The 17777-nt window shown below is 47.2% G+C and overlaps 1 protein-coding gene across 2 annotated transcripts in view; it reads right to left on the bottom strand.

Moving 5' to 3' along the window:
* Clic5 (chloride intracellular channel 5) overlaps positions 1-17777 on the bottom strand; it is a 141054-nt gene that overhangs the window by 31717 nt on the left and 91560 nt on the right. For both annotated transcript variants that reach the window (XM_021218249.2, XM_021218250.2), the window contains 3 exons: positions 12242-12351; positions 7449-7574; positions 920-1026 (listed from right to left, as the gene is read on the bottom strand). In XM_021218249.2, the coding sequence (XP_021073908.1) occupies positions 920-1026; positions 7449-7574; positions 12242-12351 (343 nt within the window). The remainder of the gene's footprint in view (positions 1-919; positions 1027-7448; positions 7575-12241; positions 12352-17777) is intronic.

The raw sequence follows: 17777 nt of genomic DNA, 5'->3' as shown, positions 1-17777 counted from the left end.
TCTCTCTCTCTCTCTCTCTCTCACACACACACACACACACACACACACACACACACACCAAATCACCTCTGCTCTGAACTCTAAGAGTACCTGGTACTTTCTTGTGATCCACTGTGGATTATCAACTTGTCCACTCGTGCACATTCATGAGGCATTCCCTCTGTTTGGTTTGGTCCCAGAGCCCAGGGATCTCGCCCATGCCCCCTCTCCATGGTGGTGGCGGGAACCAAAGGTCTCCCTCATCCCTTTCCTCTGGGGATCTCACAGCAACTCTTCAGGTCCCGCACGTTCCCCTTCAGATACCTCAGCCAACCTTTAACAGAACATGCTGCACGAGGGACTGAAATACCTGTGAGCCTAAATGTGGGGTGCTGAGACCCCATCATAGGAGCAGCAGGTCCCAGGGCTGCAGCTGATGTCAGGAAGGAAGGGCTGTTAAGAGAGGGAGCCAGGCTTTCAGAAGTCCTTCCCTAACCCTCCGCACTCAGGGCATAGAGTACAGAGAATTAGGTCTGTGGTGTTCACCAAAATTTGGCCATCTTTGCCCTCCTCATGCTTCTTGGCAGCCCTTGCAAAGCTTTATGAGGGGACTAAAAGGAAGTGGAAATGTATGACACAGACATTACGTGTCTGGAGAAAAGACCCAGCACTGAGAATCTTCCCAGGCTATGCAATAAGGAGGCTTTCCAAAGCTGGCTATACCCTGCCTCTGAGTCACCAACAACACGCTCTTGTTTCTCCGACTCTACAGGCAGCAGGTTCTGAGTCAGGAGGATGAGCGGGGGTGAGAATATAACAAGCAGCACTGGTTCCAGAAGCTTCTCTGGCTTGATGTTCTGAAATGGCCATGGGCAAACCAGAGACGCACCGCTTGGCCCGAGGCGGACCCTGCCGAGGCATCCCTGGAAGGCTCACTCACCAGCATTGCTCTGCTGTTTGGTGTTTTTGATGTAGGCTGAGAACTTGGAGAAGATGTCGATGCCCGCAGTGTTAGATTCCCGGTGTTTTGCAGCCAGTTTGGGGTACCTGGAAGGGAAGCCATGGTGTTGAATGGTGCTAGAAGAACAGGACTCTTCAGTGGCGACCTTGTCTGCGTCACAGGGAGCGGTATTCCCTTTTCTGGCTGGAGCTACCATCTTTTGGGATTTAACCACCATTTCACGAGGAGGGTGGGCACGAAACCCTGGATCATTATTAAGGAAATCAGAGGCCAGTGAGGTGTTGAGAGACTTAACCAGAGTGATTCAGTCTGTTGGGCAAGGAACCAAGGTGTCACCCATAACCCTCTTCCTGAAATGACCCAGGAGACACGGCAACACAGGGCTGGCCTCTGTGTCAGGTGGGGTTTCTGATATGTCCCCTGAACTTATGAAAATGCCTGTCTACTCACCACCACAATCCTAGCTGCCCAGAGCACCAAGGTCCTCCTAAATCATGTCTCCAAAGGAATAATGTCCGCTGTGTGCTTCTCAAATGTCTCTCTGATGCTTATTATACATGCAGGGTGAGAGTAACTTAACCAGGTTCCACTCGCAGGTCATGTGTTTTTTATCACCAGGATTTCCAAGCATGGAGGGAGATTTACAATGATCCCACTCTATCCCTTGCACTGTTTCTCATTTTGAAGTGAAAAAAAAAAAAAAAAAAAAAAAAAAAAAACCATGCAAGAGGTTGGCCAGGCTTAGGGTCCTTGGTGTTGAAACTGAATGAGGAGTAAGCTCGCATGTGTGGAAATCCTTGGGTTTACCCGACACTGTCATCACATGAGTAATGATAATTATTAATTTAATAAAAGAATTCTTAATATTCATTAAAAATTCTTTTCACGAGATCATTGTGTACGTGACCAGGCAGATGGTCAATTTATCATTATTAGCAATAAGCTTTGTGATCTGGAGGGGGTAGTTTTACTGTCTGCGTCACGTCTGGGTTGTTTTGTCTATTAATCAAAATTCTTTTCTTCAGATTGTATGTTTTTAACCACAATGGAGCCTTTAAAAATCACATGCTGTGGGGTTTGGGAGCTAGGCCAGCCAGTAAGGATGGTGAGAAAAGATTCTGGATCTGACTCCCAGAATCCCTGTCAGGAGAGGATGGTAGCAAGCTTGTAATCCCAGGGCTGGGGCAGTGAGGCAGGGGGATCGCTGAGGCCCAGTGGTCAGCAGGGGGAGACTAACTCATGACTTTTAGGCTGGGGAGACTTTGATGCTTGGAGGACAAGCGAGGAGATGACACCTGAAGAATGCCACTCAAGTTAACCTTGACCTCCACACACATGTGCACATACCCGCACTTGTGCACGCATGCACACAAGTCATTTGTCATTATTCTTTCATTCCTTTCTTCTTAAATGATCTCATTAGCTAGGACTGTTCCACTCTTGGAGCCATGGCAGACTATTCGTTTTGATTGATGGATTGATGATTGATTGATTGATTGATTTTGCCGTGACAGATTTAATGTCAGAGACGCTGCCTTTGGAAAAGCCCTCGGGAATATATTGGTCCCAGCTCTCCAGCACAGCCACCCTATTTTATAGCAAAGGCTGTTGGAGATCCAAGGCAAACAGTCACTTAAGGACCTTAGTGTGGGACCAATAAGAAACTGACTTGGAGACTCTGAAGCAGTGAGTGTCCTTCCTACTCGGTGCTCTCATGGTGGGGAAACTACCTTGCACCGAGCGGCCACTGTGTTCTGGACGCAGTCCTGAGCTTCCTCAGTAACTCTGTCTAGTGTGTGAAGAAGAGCCATCTTGACCCGGGAAGCTCCTGTCCCTGCTTCGTCAGTCCTGGCATCGCAGATGGCAGCCCCGCCTGCCTGGCTTTTAAGTGGGCTCTGATGCTCTGAGCTTCGGGACTCACCCTTGTGGCAGTGCCTCTCCTTCTTGGAGTGGAGAGGAAATCTCGTAAGATTCCAGAAGCTTCGGAGGTTACACATCTGTGAAGCTCCTCCCTAAGGTTCCCCGGGGAAGGGTAAGCTCCTCAATGGAACTGGCTTCAAGTTGTGCAGGGTCCCAGGACGGAGTGATTTCATCCGTAGTAACCACGCTGGGATTGACCTTTGAGTTGCCCATGCCCCTATAAATAATCCCAATCATCTCATTGGTTTACCACGCTCCATCTGGGGGGGGAATCGGCCCCCTGGCCTGTTGCCATGCCGACCTGGGCTGAATCGACACGCGTGCACGTTGTCTCACAGAGTTATCACATAGCTCTTGGGAATCAAGATTGGAAAAGTATCTTTCTGATTGCTTTGTTTTAACGTTGCCTACAGCAGCAACTGTGCACACAGAGTAAATAATGTCCACGGGCTTCTGCACACGTCCCAGCCAGCCACTCTGCAGTCACGTGACTAGGTTCTAGCCAATGGAATAGGGGGTGTGCATGTGTGTATGTATGTGCATGTGTGTGTGATTTAACTCCTTTGGGCTCTGGTCCTTGAAAGCACTGTGTGTGCTTCTTTTGTTGTTGTTGTTGTTGTTGTTGTTGTTATTTTTGTTTTCTCTCTTAAGATCTGTTGGAGGTGCCGTATGCACAGCTACAAGGTGGAGGAGCCCCACAGTATCCACTAAGAGTCTGCTTAAGTGGCATGTGCCCTTGTCGTGTCAGGCCACAGCACCACGTGTTTCAACAGGAGAGTACCACCTGGCAGCAGAGACCTGAAGCCAAGGCATGAACTCCAGAACCCAAGCTCAACCATCTCGCGGAGGCTTCTGAAACTGCCTCCACCTGTTAGAGCGGCAGGAGAACATAATCCTGCTCTACTGCTGTAAGGGATCTGTATACGCCATTTAAATATAAAACAGTGTATTCTCAGCGCCTTGATTCTGAGCCTCAGATTATGGCTGCCACCTGACGGATGCCACGGCACACCGTGTAAACAGCCGATTTTTGATTAGCGTCCAGAATTCTATTTTTTTCTTCCTTCTATGATTTGTGTGTTCATGTGGCATGCTTATGTGTATGCATGGTTTTGCATGTGGTATGTGTGGAGGTGTATGTGTGCATATGTGTGTGTGCATACAGGAGCTCTGGGGTTGATGTTTGGAATCATTCTCCATTAGACTGCACCTCCCTCTCATTTGCTGAGCCCGTGTCTCCCAGTCAAACCCAGAGCTCCCCAGTGTGGCTAGTCTAGCTGTCCAGTTTGCTCTGGGGGAATCCCCTACTTCTGCCTTCCCATGGTGAAATTATGGGGGGGGGGTGTCACTATGCCCACTAGGCAGTTAAAGGAGTTTCTAAACCCTGGTCTTGATGCTTGCATGACAAACAGTAAGTGCTGAGTCATTTCACCGGCCCCTCACCCCTGAATTCTTATCCTAACTTCTATGCACTCGGATTATTTTGTAACAGTTAGCTTTATGCAAAGTCCTCTGTGAAACTCATGCAGTCCAAGATTTGGGGCTGAAAGAGATCTTGGGGTACACTGGTTGATAGCCCTTCACTTACCAGAAGATCAAATAAGACGGGAGGGAGCCTTGTCTAAAGTCACACAGGATATGTAGTTGGTTTTGAGGTGGTCATGCTTCTCTGTTCTGAATCCTAGCAACTCTGGTTATGGGATGGAGATGGTTCTGGTTAAGGGCCAGGCATGTCTCAATACATAACTCTGCGTGAGCTTCCTGACCCTTTTCCTAGCACTAAGTGGGCCAGTCCACAGAAAGGAGGGTCGTTAGTCTCATTTAGAAACTACTTGAGATTTCCCGGACTCTTCATCTTGACACCAAATACTCTCTGGAACCAAACGCAATTTTTTTTTTTTTTTTGAGTGTTGGAGTATTCATGTGTGATTTCTTCTCCTTTAAAAAAACAAAGCTGAGAGAGAAAAAGCTTGGCTCTCTGGAAATTTTTACAAACAGTGGCATGATAAGAAACACATGGCCTCCTCAGAGCATCAGGAAACGGGGAGCTGTGCTGCCCCCTGGAGAAGCATAAGGCCAGGGAACACTACTCCGTGAGCCTCTGGATGCGAGCCACCCCACCTTTCAGCCTGAGTTAATGGGGGGATTGGCTAAGCTGGTGGCTTGGGAGCAGACTGGCCAGACTCTGGGGCTGGAGCTGAGGCACTGGCTCGGTGCTAGTTACTGGCCAGTATCTGGAACACCAGCCCCCATCTGACGGGCACAGAGGCATCTAAGGGCACGTTCTGTGAACAGCATCCTGAGCAGTTGATGATTGCCTAACTTCAGGAGAGACTTCTGAAGTCATTCATTTAATGAGCTTGAGGATCTAAATGGTCGGCTCACCAGCCTGGCAGGAAGGGCCTCCATCACACCTCCTACTCTTAGCCGAGGTCCAAAAGAGACCTAGGCTGGAAGCAGTGTGCTCAGCACGAATGGCATGATGGAGCAGGGTGGGACATCTAGAGCGGCCCCGTCCAGCACCTCCAGACCCTGCTCCAACCATGGGAGCTTACAAGCTGATTAAAAAGACGGTGGGTCTGATAATGACCTTATTCAAGAAGGATATCCACAAACTGTGAAATCTATAATCCCATAAAGTCTCACTGGGGATACAGACCAAGATGACAAGAGCTAAGGGGCTTGGCTGACCTGAGTGTCAAGGACTAGGACAGAAAACGGTGTGGGGCGGGGGTGTGTGTTCTTTCATGGAGGAGGCTTGAAGCAAGAACAGAGATGGGAAGGGTCAAGATGACACTTGTGTCCCTCCCCCCACCCCCACCCCCCGGCAGAGCGAGCAGTATATCCCATCTATAGGCTTAGCAGAAGACTGTGTGGACAGCCCTGCCCCTCATTTCTGGTGCTTCTCTGTTCTCCAGACTGGGTGGAAGTAGACATTCCTGACCAGGAGGATTTGTTCCAAAGAGACAACATTAACCTAACCAGGCAATGTCTGGACTCTGCCCGAGTTAGTGAAAACAGGTTTTCACGTGGGATTTGCAACTAGTACAAGGGACAAATGAGGCTGAGTCCCAGGAGAGCAAGAAGGAGTGAGGAGTCGGCCCCTTCGGGACATATCCACCCAGGGGGCTGGCTGGTGTTCTGTTTGAAGGCACACATGGCTTCTGGATGCCGCCTGTGACTCGCTGCTGATTGGACTTATTTCCTTATTGAAAGTCTATACCCAGGGCCGTAAAGATGGCTCAGCAGTCAAGAACACTGAATGCTCTTCCAGAGATCCTGAGTTCAATTCTCAGCAACCACATGGTGGCTCACAACCATCTGTAATGGGATCCGATGCCCTCTTCTGATGTGTCTGAAGAAAGTGACATTGAACTCACATATATAAAAATACATAAATAAATCTTTTATAAAAAATGGCTGCAGGCCACTTCCCCCTCAGTTTGAAAATGATCTGTCCTAACATGATGACAAAGGATGCTCTTAAGGGAGCATGGTTCCTTGCTTAAGGTTTCATTAGGGCATCCATTGGGGACTAGTAATCGTCCAACAGGAAGGCATCGTTGGACACCATGGGCTATCCCACTGTATCAGACCATAAGACAAGGATAAGGACAGCCCTTTCTCCCATGTACCAGGGCTGATGAGAGTGTGATGTAACTCACAGAGCTCAGCGCCTGACACAGCCTGGGAGCGACATTTGCTGACAGGTAAACAGAACCTTGAGTTAAACACAGAAAGGTGATCTTATTCTCACTCTGCTTCCCTTACTGAGAATGCAGGCATGCACCTGGTTTATGTGTCCTTGAGTAAGGAACTCGGGGCTCCTCACGTGACACATGAGCACCATCGGAGCCACATCCCCAACCCTTTACACAGGAAACCCTTCCCAGAAGTCAGGGAAAGTCTTACAGCTGACGTTCCAGGTGACAGATCTTACAGCTGAAGATCTTTCCGTGGCGACCCTGAGGTGCTGAGCCCATGCCTGACTCTGTCAGGAACACGGGGTTTCCAGTTTAACAATGAGGTAGGATTGTTTTCATCTCTGATTACCGTATTCTGCGATTAATGTCCCCAGACTTGGCCATCTTTTAGACTATGTCTCTTACCTCCTCTTGTATCAGTAATAGCTAATCTGCCCCCGTGAGAACTCTCAGCTCCTATGCCTGCCAGTCCCAATCCGTATTTGTATGTATGTCTGTGGCTTGCTCAGACTTATGGTACCTGGTGTGGTCTCAGGCACCGGCTGTCCCTTTCCTGGTGTGTCATCATTACATCAGCCTTTTATCCCTCTACTGAAGATGAAGAAGTTTGCACTGTCTTGAGTTTTTCAGGGGAATAAAGCTGGTGGGAGAGAAGAGGAAAGGGAAAGGGAGAGAGGGGGGGGGAGGGAGAGAGATCTTCCCATGGTCCCTAAAGTCACTCTGTAGGAACTGACTGGCAATAGCTATGGGTAACTTGCCTTAGTGCACCCACTCTGAGATTGGGGTTCCATTTGCTAACCTAAAACTGAAACAGCCTCACTGGAAATCCGCCTTCCCCCAGCTAACTCTCTCCCTGTCCATAGGTCTATAAAGAATCAGCTTACTTCTCAGGGGTTAGGGTCTCCTCCAGGAATTCTTCAATCTTGTTGACATCTGTCTTCACGTCCCCGTTGAAGGTCAGGAAGGGTGGGTGCGTGCCAGGAGCCAGGTTGTGTAGATCGGCTGGCTTTCTGTGGAGAGAGTGAGAGTTCAGTGAGGGTCTGAACCATTGGCCCTCCTGTTCTGAGAAGCCTATGACGTTAACTATGGTCTGGGGTTAATCAACATGCCCGTAGCACAAACAGATTTGTGGTGCTAGGTGTGAGACAGTAGAAGCTGGAGAGAGCTCTGTGGGCTTCTGGTGTGAAACAGAAAACTCATCCAGGGGAAGAAAATGGCAGAAGTACCTCACAAGACGACGGTGAACACAACCGAAAAGCCCGGAGGGAATCACAGTGACCATCTAAATTAGCTCCCAGCTTTAACTGCACAGGACTGTGCTTCCAAACGCCCTCTCACTAGTTGTTCCAACAAAACACACAATTTCAGGCTTGACAAATTAACACAATGGGGCTGAAGAAATGGCTCAGCGGCTAAGGACACATTCCACTTTTCCAGAGGACTTGAGTTTGGTTCTTGAATACAATATATGTTGGGGACTTGTTCAAGTTCCAGTGCTCCCACTCTGAGTAACATAAATTTTAATATGTAGCTAATTAACATCTGATATTGATCAATCTCTTCCTAGACTTCACAAATATACATATATATATATATATATATATATATATATATATATATATAGCCTCTAAATGGTCCCTGGCATGCAGAATCCATGAGAAAGGGAAATAGTAACTGAAAATCAGACTGTTGAATGAAGTCAGTGTGTTCAAGGAGCATTATTGTTATTTAACCAATGGATCCTGGTGAAAACTCATGGGGTTAGGTCCAGAGGCCTACATTCAATGTTGCAGACCAGGAAACATTGGGGAGGCTTTAGCCAAGGATTCTATATCAAGAACTATGAGCTGGGCTTGGTGGTCCATCCATTCCTGTTATCCCAGCGCTTGGAAGGCTGGAGCAGGGGGATTGCTACCATTGGGATACCAGTGTGGGCTACAGACTAGAATACTGTCTTGGAAATTAATCAATCAGACAAAGAGTTCCCAACACCCACATTCAGTTTCCAAAACCCACATGGCCGCTAACAGCTCAGAACTGCCTGTAATGCCAGTTCCAGGAGGACTGGTGCCCTCTTCTGGCCTCTTCAGGTACTGCACACATAGTGAACAGACACACATGCAGACAAACCAGCCATACATGTATAATAAAAAATTAAATTAAAAAAAAGGATTGACTTTAACTGTGAAATTAGAACTCGGGAAAGTTGGTCTGATATTGAAAGTACTCCAACCGAATTATGAAAGTTTGTGCTTTCCAATGAATGTCGGGGACCAGTAGGCAGCCTTCCTGCAGGAAACCAGTTAATAATCCAACATACTTCACCTTTTACTGTTTTTAATCTTAATTTGAGCACAAATTTTTAAAAAATATAACCATTATGATTTTAATTTTACTAAAACTTATGTGTTTTGTGAAAGATTTTAAAAATTAATTTAATATATGTAAATTGAAGATCTCCTAAGCCAGAAATGGAATCTTTTACAACAAAATTTGAGGGCATTGGAGGGGTACTTCTAATTATAAATAATCCAGTTCCAAGGAATCACAACTTCATGTATCTAGTAGGACTTGAGTAAATGCAGCTCCTGTCCAGGAAAGCAGTTTCCTTTTGTCTCAGGTTTTCCTGGGACCAGTAAAACCTTATAGTTGAAGGGTACTTTGCCAAACTCAGTCCTTCAGAAGAGAGAAAACAGGCTCGCTTGTCCCAATTAGACAGGCAAGCTAAGGCAGAAAGATCTCAAGTTCAGGGCCAGCCTGGACTCCCAGAGTGAACGCAGGTTTAGTCTGGGAAAGTTAGCAAGATCTATATCAAAACAGAAAGTATGAAATGGGAGCCGGTGAAATAGCAAGCCCTTGCCTAGTATGTGTGAAGCCCTGGGCCCATCCCGGACTCCATACCAAAGCATAAAGAAGAAAGGTCTCTTGGTATGTTGCTCGCAGTCATTCTTAAATCTAAGATAACCCAGTGTCAGGAACCTTACCACCTTTGCAGCGCACACGGGAGACATTGCACACATTGGGGACAGGGAGATGCTGAGGTCCCCGTGATCCAGAGAGGCAGGGGAAGATGTTAGGGAAGAGAGCAGCAATGTGGAGCATGCGTCCAATGAATGAACAGGAAGTAATCAATCGAACTTTCTAGACTCAGCCCTCAGCAGTGCCTGGTGTGGTCCCCGTCGGTGCTGGATACTTAGTATATTGATTGCCACAGGGAAGGTACGTCAAGAACCCAAGAACGATGTTGAGTCTGTTAGTGCCAGTGATGTGGTGTGCCTCTAAAATCCCTCCTGCCAGGTGGTCACAGGAGCTTAGCAACAGGAAGTGGAGACTCAGGGGGCCCTACTGAGGAAGGAGGGTAGGGCTCATGCTGGAGTCTCGGGGCAGCCATGGGAGTTTCCATTCTGAGTTTGCAACATTCTTTGTGGCCACTGGAGCAGAAAATATGAGATGGAGAAACTGTAAAATGTCAACAAGAGGGGGTAGAGGCGTCGGGGAGGAGACAAATTCCTGGTCTAATCATAGGGAGGGGACGACAAGAATTCCAGTGATGGTGCAGCTCCCGAGTCACTCCCAACAGGCTGCTCTCCAGCCTCCTTCTGTGACACTCAGACAACTGAGACTAATTTACTTAGTGCCTTGTTGACTCCGTGTGAGTCCCTCCCCTCACATGAAAAGAGGACATTCTTTGCAGGCTGCTCCTGTTTTGTAACTGACACTGGCCAGGAAGGAAGTCCCCTCTGATCTTATTTTGGAGCAGTTACTGTGGCTTAAAGATACAGCGGGTCTGCTGGTCTGGTGACAGGGCAGCGGTGTGGTTTCGTTTCTGGGGTACTGGGAGTACTTTGGCTGCTAGATTCTGACAGCTTGGGGGACATGCCACTTCTGGCTCCTGAACTTTAGCTGGGCATTGTGAAAAGCATGCTGGCCAGCGCCACCCCTTCCTCTCTATGTCAGCTCCCACCCCAGCTCTTGGAATTGAAATTACAGACTTCCGGATCTCCAGATTTGATCTGTGAATTATTTCACGGGCCTCATCCTTCCTTTAGCTCCCTGACTGACAGCTCCATGAGGGGTGCTGGGTTTCAGGTTCGTGCAGCAAGTCAAGTGGAATCCTAAACGTACATCAATCCATGGCCCACCTCCTTAAGCCCCTAACAGCACTCTCACGGATTAAAAACCAGAATAAGATCAGTTTTCATAGGAATTAGTATCTATGTGCATGTGGATAGCGCTGTAAACAAAGGTGATGTTACTCACCAAGGCAGCCTTAGAGGGATGTCAGCAGGACTGGGCCTGATAATGTGTGTGACAGAAGGAAAAAAGCATCCATAAGATGCCCGAGAGACTCCTTTCCCTGCCTGAGCTCCAGCTGGGAACTCTAGTGAGCGCCTATGGGCGGGGCGGGCAGGAGTGTGTAAAGACGCTGGTCTCTGTGGAAGGGAGCTCCTTGCCCAGGCTCTGGCACCCTGCTCTTTTTAGTTGTTACAGACTGGCTGCGTGGAGGTACATGTTCCCTTACTGTGCCAGACACTAGGATCTTAGCAGCAGCCCCTTCTATTTCCAGCCGGTAAGGGACCTCAGTGGGTCTGTCTCGGCTTCCTTGTGTAATATAGAGTGCTGGAGTTTCCCTTATTAAGGTTTATACCGCAGGATTTTGCAGGGGCAAGCCATCAGCAGTTAGGAAGCATTGGGGTTGTAGATGGTACGAGGAGGTAAGACGCTAAAGGGTGACTCTGCCCGAGGAAGCTCAGATCGGACCCAGGTGAGTTTAAAGGGAGGCCACTCCAGAGAGTGATGTGTTCCAGAGGCCTTGCCAAGAAGCTGGGACTGAAGTTGAGCCTGGCGGCAGGGGATTCTGCAGAAATGTCTTACCAAGAACAAGAGCAGCCCTGAGGGCAGATGGGACCCAGGGAGGAGCATAGGAGACCTGAACAGCATAGGCTGCTTTGGAAAGCCTTCCCACCGTGGGCTGGAGGACGTGGCCAAGCTTTGCTGGGCACTGTTAGCCACACCTGCTATGCTTCTACTTCTACTCAGAGGACCCAGATTACAGCTCAGTGGCAGCCCTTGAACGGCATGCAGGGAGCCCCAGGTTAGATCCTTAGCGCATCAGGTAACTATGAATACAATGGAACTCAGGGCTGCAAAGGACTAGACATAATCAAGCTATATTTTCCCCCTCGTAGGGCCAGTACATGCAGTCCTCTGGTCCAGAACTCTCCCGCTAGGTGTTCTGAAAGCCAAGACAAATCCTCAGAAAAGGTCGCGATTCTAATTCCCTGAAAATTCAGCTGTCAGTCCTGAAGCCCACCAGGGTCCTGCAAACCTAATGCCTATGCTATTGTGATAAGATGTTTTTATACGCCTGTGCCCATCCTTGAGGCAGACACTTGCTGTGTGCCCTGGCTTTCTCTTCTCTTCTCTTTTCTTCTTGCTAATCAACTGATGCCAACCAGGGTAGTGAAGCACAGCCCTGAGGGAGGTTCTGGTTTTTTTTTTTTTTTTTTCTTTTAGCCTCCTTTGTGAGCTGGGTTGGGCCCTGGGAACAGTTCTGGGCAATGAGGTGGAATTCATCAGAGGTTTTCCTGGAGCCCCAGGATGGCTTTGGATGGCTCTCATTCCATCTGACTCTTCCTTGTGCCAGATGTCCCCTCATGAACACAGGGTCCTTTACCTTTTCAGATCCACAGTGGTGACATTGAACACGACTCCTTTCAGCCAGAGGATCATGAAGAGACGCTGGGAGAAAGGACAGTTGCCAATGCTTTCCCCATCGATCCCAGCCTGGAAAGAAAACAAAGGCAGAAGCCTGAGTCTCAGGGCACGGGGTACACAGAAAAGAGTATGGATTATAAAGAACAAGCTCTGGGCTTATAGCCACACACCTCCCAGCCAACTTCAGAGAGCCATTGTATCCGTCTCCGTTTCCCTAACATTGGGGCAGAACAAAGCCTGTGCCTTGTGTGGTCTTCATATGTGCTGAGCTGGAGCTTCCAACATGAGATGTTCTAGAACCATACTTTCTGAAACCGCAGAACCTCCAGGCTCTCTAGATAAAGCAGGAGTTAACGATTCAGTTCCTAGCTCTCTAAGTGACAAGCGGCAAGGACTCTGGGACTCTGGTCACACTTGCTCCATCAGCATGTCCCAGGACAGAACCTTGGGCTGCGATTCCATCTCCAGTAGCTAGGATAATCATCAAAGGCAGCTCTCTAATCAGTATGGCGCTTAGTATATTAACAGCCGTTGGTATCAATATATTACTTATTGGTGAAAACATCCGTTTTATTCAAGAGACACATATTGATGATTAATGGTGTGTTGGGGTACTGGGAGAAATGGCCCTAGAGAATTTTAGTAAAAGGTGTGTGTGTGTGTGTGTGTGTGTGTGTGTGTGTGTGTGTGTATGAAAAGGGCATCAGATCCTTGGTACATGAGTTACAGACAGTTGTAAGCTGCCCAGTGTGGGTGCTGGGATCTAAATTCAGGCCTTGGAGAAGCAGCAAGCGATCTTAATCACTGAGCAAGCTCTCCCTAATGCCCAATGAAGTTGGTTTTTATTTTATATTTTAATTTGCAAGAGTTTTATTCATTCATTTATTTTCATTTCATTTATGTGTATGTGTAAGCCTGGGTAGATGTGCCTATGTGAGTGCTAGCACCTATGTACGTGTTCATGGAGGTCAGAAAAGTGCATCCGATCCACCAGAGCTGGAGATATAGGTGGTTGTGAGCTGTTGGACTTGGGTGTTGGGATTTGAACTTGGGTGCTCTGGAAAATCTATATGTACTTTTAACCACCGAGTCAATTGTCTAGACTCCCAAAGAAGATTTTCTAATTAATTTATTAATTACACTCCAATCCTCAGTTTCCCCTCTCTCCTCTCTTGCCAGTCCTCCCCAACCTAGCTCCATGCCCCTCCCCCACTACTTCTCTGTTTTTCTTCAGAAAGGGAGAGGTTTTAAATGCATTCTCTCTGAGAGCATGGGACCTTCAGCTGGGTGGGTCGGAGAGGGGGGTCTGCAGGTCTGTTACCATAACAACAGCAGGGAGTGTTGGCATTTCTCTTATCCACCTGTCTCATGGTTCTTCCCAACATAGCTACCATCTGAGGGGTAAATCCCCTCTACCCAAAGTGAGCTGCAGAGCCATGAGCTGTATAGAGAATTTATTCCAAGCAAGCTGGAGAACAAACAGAAGAAACTGGAAAACTGGTTCCTGTGATTTATTTGCATCCAGTGGTTCCTTCCCCCTTCCTTTCCCTGGTACTCTGAGGAAGTAATGTCTTAGCCTCTCTAGTCTTGGATGTTGGCTTCTCTGGAAGCCTTGCGGTCACGGTTACCTAGTAGCTGGGGCATAGGACTCCACAGGCAGTGGAGACTACCAGGCCTTCTCCCAAAGCTGGAAACCATGCAAATAGCATCCAAGAACAGGGAGTATTCAGTTTTTTGTCTTTTTTTTTTTTTATTGTCATGCAGTATATGTGTGAAATCACTCATGTGAGCATATCTCCCCACACATATGTATGTATGTGTGTGTGTGTTGCATGCTTTGCATGTCTGGGGTACATACATGTACATGCATGTAGAGAGCCAAGGGTGATGTCTGTTGGGAATTCCCCAATATGGCTACACATCTTTTTCCAGCAACCCCTTGTCTTGGCCTTCCAGAGCTGGGATTGCAGGTGAGCCACTATTCCCACCCTTCCACCTGGCAGTTTCCTAAGCCCTGTGGATCACAACTTCAGTCCTCACATGTGCACAGCAAGCCTTTAACTGGGCACCACCTCCCCAGCTCAGGACTTCCCTTTTAAGAGAGGAAAAGGAACACCTCCAAAAAGCAGCTCTCCTTCTATTTCCCCGAGGTCTACTTAGCTGCGCTGCCCAGACAGCAGGCATGGGTGCATCCTCCAATGATTAGAGCATGATCAACTACTCCTGGCTGACGTCTAGCCTTGGAAAGATACCAAACCCAGCAGAGATGCATGTTCATCACAGAAAACTGCAGCCTTTGACAGCTCTGTGGTTGGAAGTCGATGCTAGGAAACTATGCTTCTCTTTGTCTTCTTCTTAACTACACAGACAGCCACCATCACTATTCAGGTTCCACCTACCCCCTGGCTGGAAACAGACTCATCCTCGGGACCCAAGACAGTCTGGGCCTCCTCCATCAGGAGGGGTCACCGGGCCACAGAACTAAAGATTCCCCACAACACATTCAGAGAGGGGGCTACCCACTTCATCACAATCAAGTGCAAATGAGTTTCTCTTGTCAGGAATGCGAGCCTGGTGCTGCTTTGTATTTGAATGCTAAACACTGATGCCCCAAGATCTGTGCCCTTACAAGAAGATTCTCACTTACATCAAATGATGCTATGTAAACCTTGCCCTCAAGTTATCCCTGATTGGTTAATGAACATGCCTATAGGTTGGGCTAGGCAAAAGGGAGGGGGCAGAACAAAGGTTCCTGGGATTTGGAGTCTCAGGGAGGGACCACAAAGAGAGAATGGGAAAGAAGAAGGAAGGGGTCATCATGGGGTAGTATGGATCATAAGCAATTGGCTATGAGGGCTTGCCTGATGTAGCAGGAGCAACCCAAAGGAAACATAGCAACAGGAGGATAGAGAGTTCAAGGCCAGCCTGAACTTCCTTGGAAGTTCATGACCAGCCTGTACATGCTGTCCCTGTAGCTTTTATTTATTTATTTATTTATTTATTTATTTATTTATTTATTTTCCAATCAGTCAATGAACTCATTAATTGTATGCGTGTTTCTGTGTAGGTGTGCATGTGACCATGTGAGGTCTTGGATCTAAAAGGAATTCTTCTACGAAAGGACACATATGTAGTTTGCTAGGCTGAATACTGTTGCCTGCAAATAATCTCTACATGCAACCTAAGAATGGAGCTTATTGGGAAAGAGACTGTAGACTCAATCAAGTTTAACATCAAACCTCTTCTTCCTCCACCTCTTCTTGTCCTCTTCTCTCCCCCGTCTTCCTCCTCCACCTCTTTTTCTTCCTACTCCTCTTTATCCTCTTTCTCCTTTTCCTCTTCTTTATGTTCAAATCGGGAACAGAAATATCCAATTTTGAAGGTTTGTTATGTGACTAAACAGCGATACATATGAAATACATGGGATTCTCTTTATAGAATTGCTGTCATTATGAGCACTTAGAAGAGAGCCTTAGATGTCTTTGTGGAATTCAAGGCCCTACTTGAGAGTCAGCAAGCCTCTGTGTAATGGCACAAAAGGTAAACAATGCACTGTGCTCAGGAGTTTGTGGGTGGAACAATAGTTTGAGTCCAGAAGGCAAACACAGGAGGAACCATAGCCAAGGTTCACTGGCCAAGGAAAAATGGCCCCAGGTAACCCATTCTCAAATTTCTCATGGATGGAGATGGGAGAAAGCGGCTCATGCTGGGTTGGATGAAGATACATTTACAAGCAGGTACACTGAAGCCACCATGTTGCGGTCCAGAGAAACACAATGCAACTAAACACTTTTAAAAGGAGTCCAGAAGCCAAACATGAAAAGAGTCTGGAACCCAGGAAGATAGATGGATGAAGTTGAAGTGTCAAGTAGGGACAGATTCTTGGCTATTTATCAGTGAACTCCAGTAGAAGTCTGTGTTTTCTGGGAACCTCTGTCACCAATATTTAAGGGTCCTCCACGCTGTTTATCAGACCTGATTATATGTCTCAGTGGTTGGATCAGGATAGTTCAAACTGGAGTTCTCCTACCTCAGAAAAACACTAAAGCACAGGAAACCAAAAAGTGATAAAAGTCTACGTGTCCAAGCAGCTAGACCTCCTTTCTGTGTGAGCTTAACTTGAAGAAGTCTCCTCACTTCAGCTTCTTGGGGCCATGAGGGTCCTAACAGAGAGAGCTTGCTTGGCTCTTCATCAGAGCATGATTGGAAGGTTCACTATCGTCTTTTGACATGTATTTTGTTTTGTTATTGTAAGATGCTATTAAAATTAGTTCTGGATTTGGACATGAATCTACTTCCCTTATACCCACGAACTGAATCGCTAACCCCAGAATTTGCATACCAAATAAAGGCATCTTGCCATGCAATGGTTTCTTTTGCTGTTTGAGCTCCTGGGATAGCTGAGACCCTTTGGTTAGTGAAATCTTCCTGTTTGCTCTGCTTGCTCCTAATGTTGACTTTGGATATTGAATCTTAACAGCCTTCACAGACTTTAGAGGATCCAAAGAATCTGTCATCCTCCCCCCCTTGGTTGAGTTGATCTAAGTGCATCATAGCACCGAGTTCGCAAACAGAACAAATTAAATACTCATGTCACTGAGATCAAAGCAGAGTCATGAGATTTATCAAAGGTCCCCTATGTCTGGCATTTTTCTGGAGAAAAATGTGTGCAATGTCAATATTTAAGAACATGTCAACAAAGTATGTTTGTAGCACTTGAAATTTCCACTCCAATACTCATTAAAATGCAATGCCTGGAGTCCTCTCTTGGACACTCGATTTAATTTGCCTGGCCCTAGCCAACCCCAGTTTTTGTCTGCAGAGTTTCCAGGCTTGCCAGGGACAGATAACTTTTGCCCACTGGAAGATGTTCAGCAAAACCGTATAAGAAAATCATTGCAGAGAAATGAATCAAGAATGACCCCATTGGAGGTGACCAGAGACCTTGGATCTGGGATGTAGGTGACCAGTTGGACCAGACATCAGGATGCTTGGACATTGCTTCTCACTACTCTTCTTGCTTCTTGCTTTCACATGTGGTTGCTCCTTTAAATCTTGCTCTCTCCTGCCTCCTCCTCCACTTCTGTGCTGTTTTCCATCACTTCCTGTTCAGTTACTTTTCTATTGCTCTGATAAAACACACTATAACCAAGACCAGTTAGAGAAGCAGGAGTTTATTTGGGCTCATCTTGCATAGAGTAAGTTACAGTAATCCATGGAAAACAAAAGTTGTCTACCATCCACAGTTCATACTTAATTGGGAATGCTTTTGAGTTGGTACTGAAATTGGGCACGAAGGAAGGATAAGGATGTGTTGGTTAAGGGTATTGAAGGGAGTTAGAGGCCCATGATGCTATGAAGAGGTGCCCCTTCAGACATAGGGCCCAGAAGGTGGTAGACAACTCTCCGTGACTTTGCTTGCATCCGGAGTAGGGTTCTCAGACTAGAGGAAGACCGAGTATTGGAGAATTCTCTTATTCTTGCATGATCACCTG

Source organism: Mus pahari, chromosome 18 (genome assembly GCF_900095145.1).
Source record: "Mus pahari chromosome 18, PAHARI_EIJ_v1.1, whole genome shotgun sequence".
Classification (NCBI taxonomy): domain Eukaryota; kingdom Metazoa; phylum Chordata; class Mammalia; order Rodentia; family Muridae; genus Mus; species Mus pahari.
The sequence above is the reverse complement of the archived record's forward strand: the minus strand, read 5'-3'. Positions and strand labels throughout refer to the sequence as shown.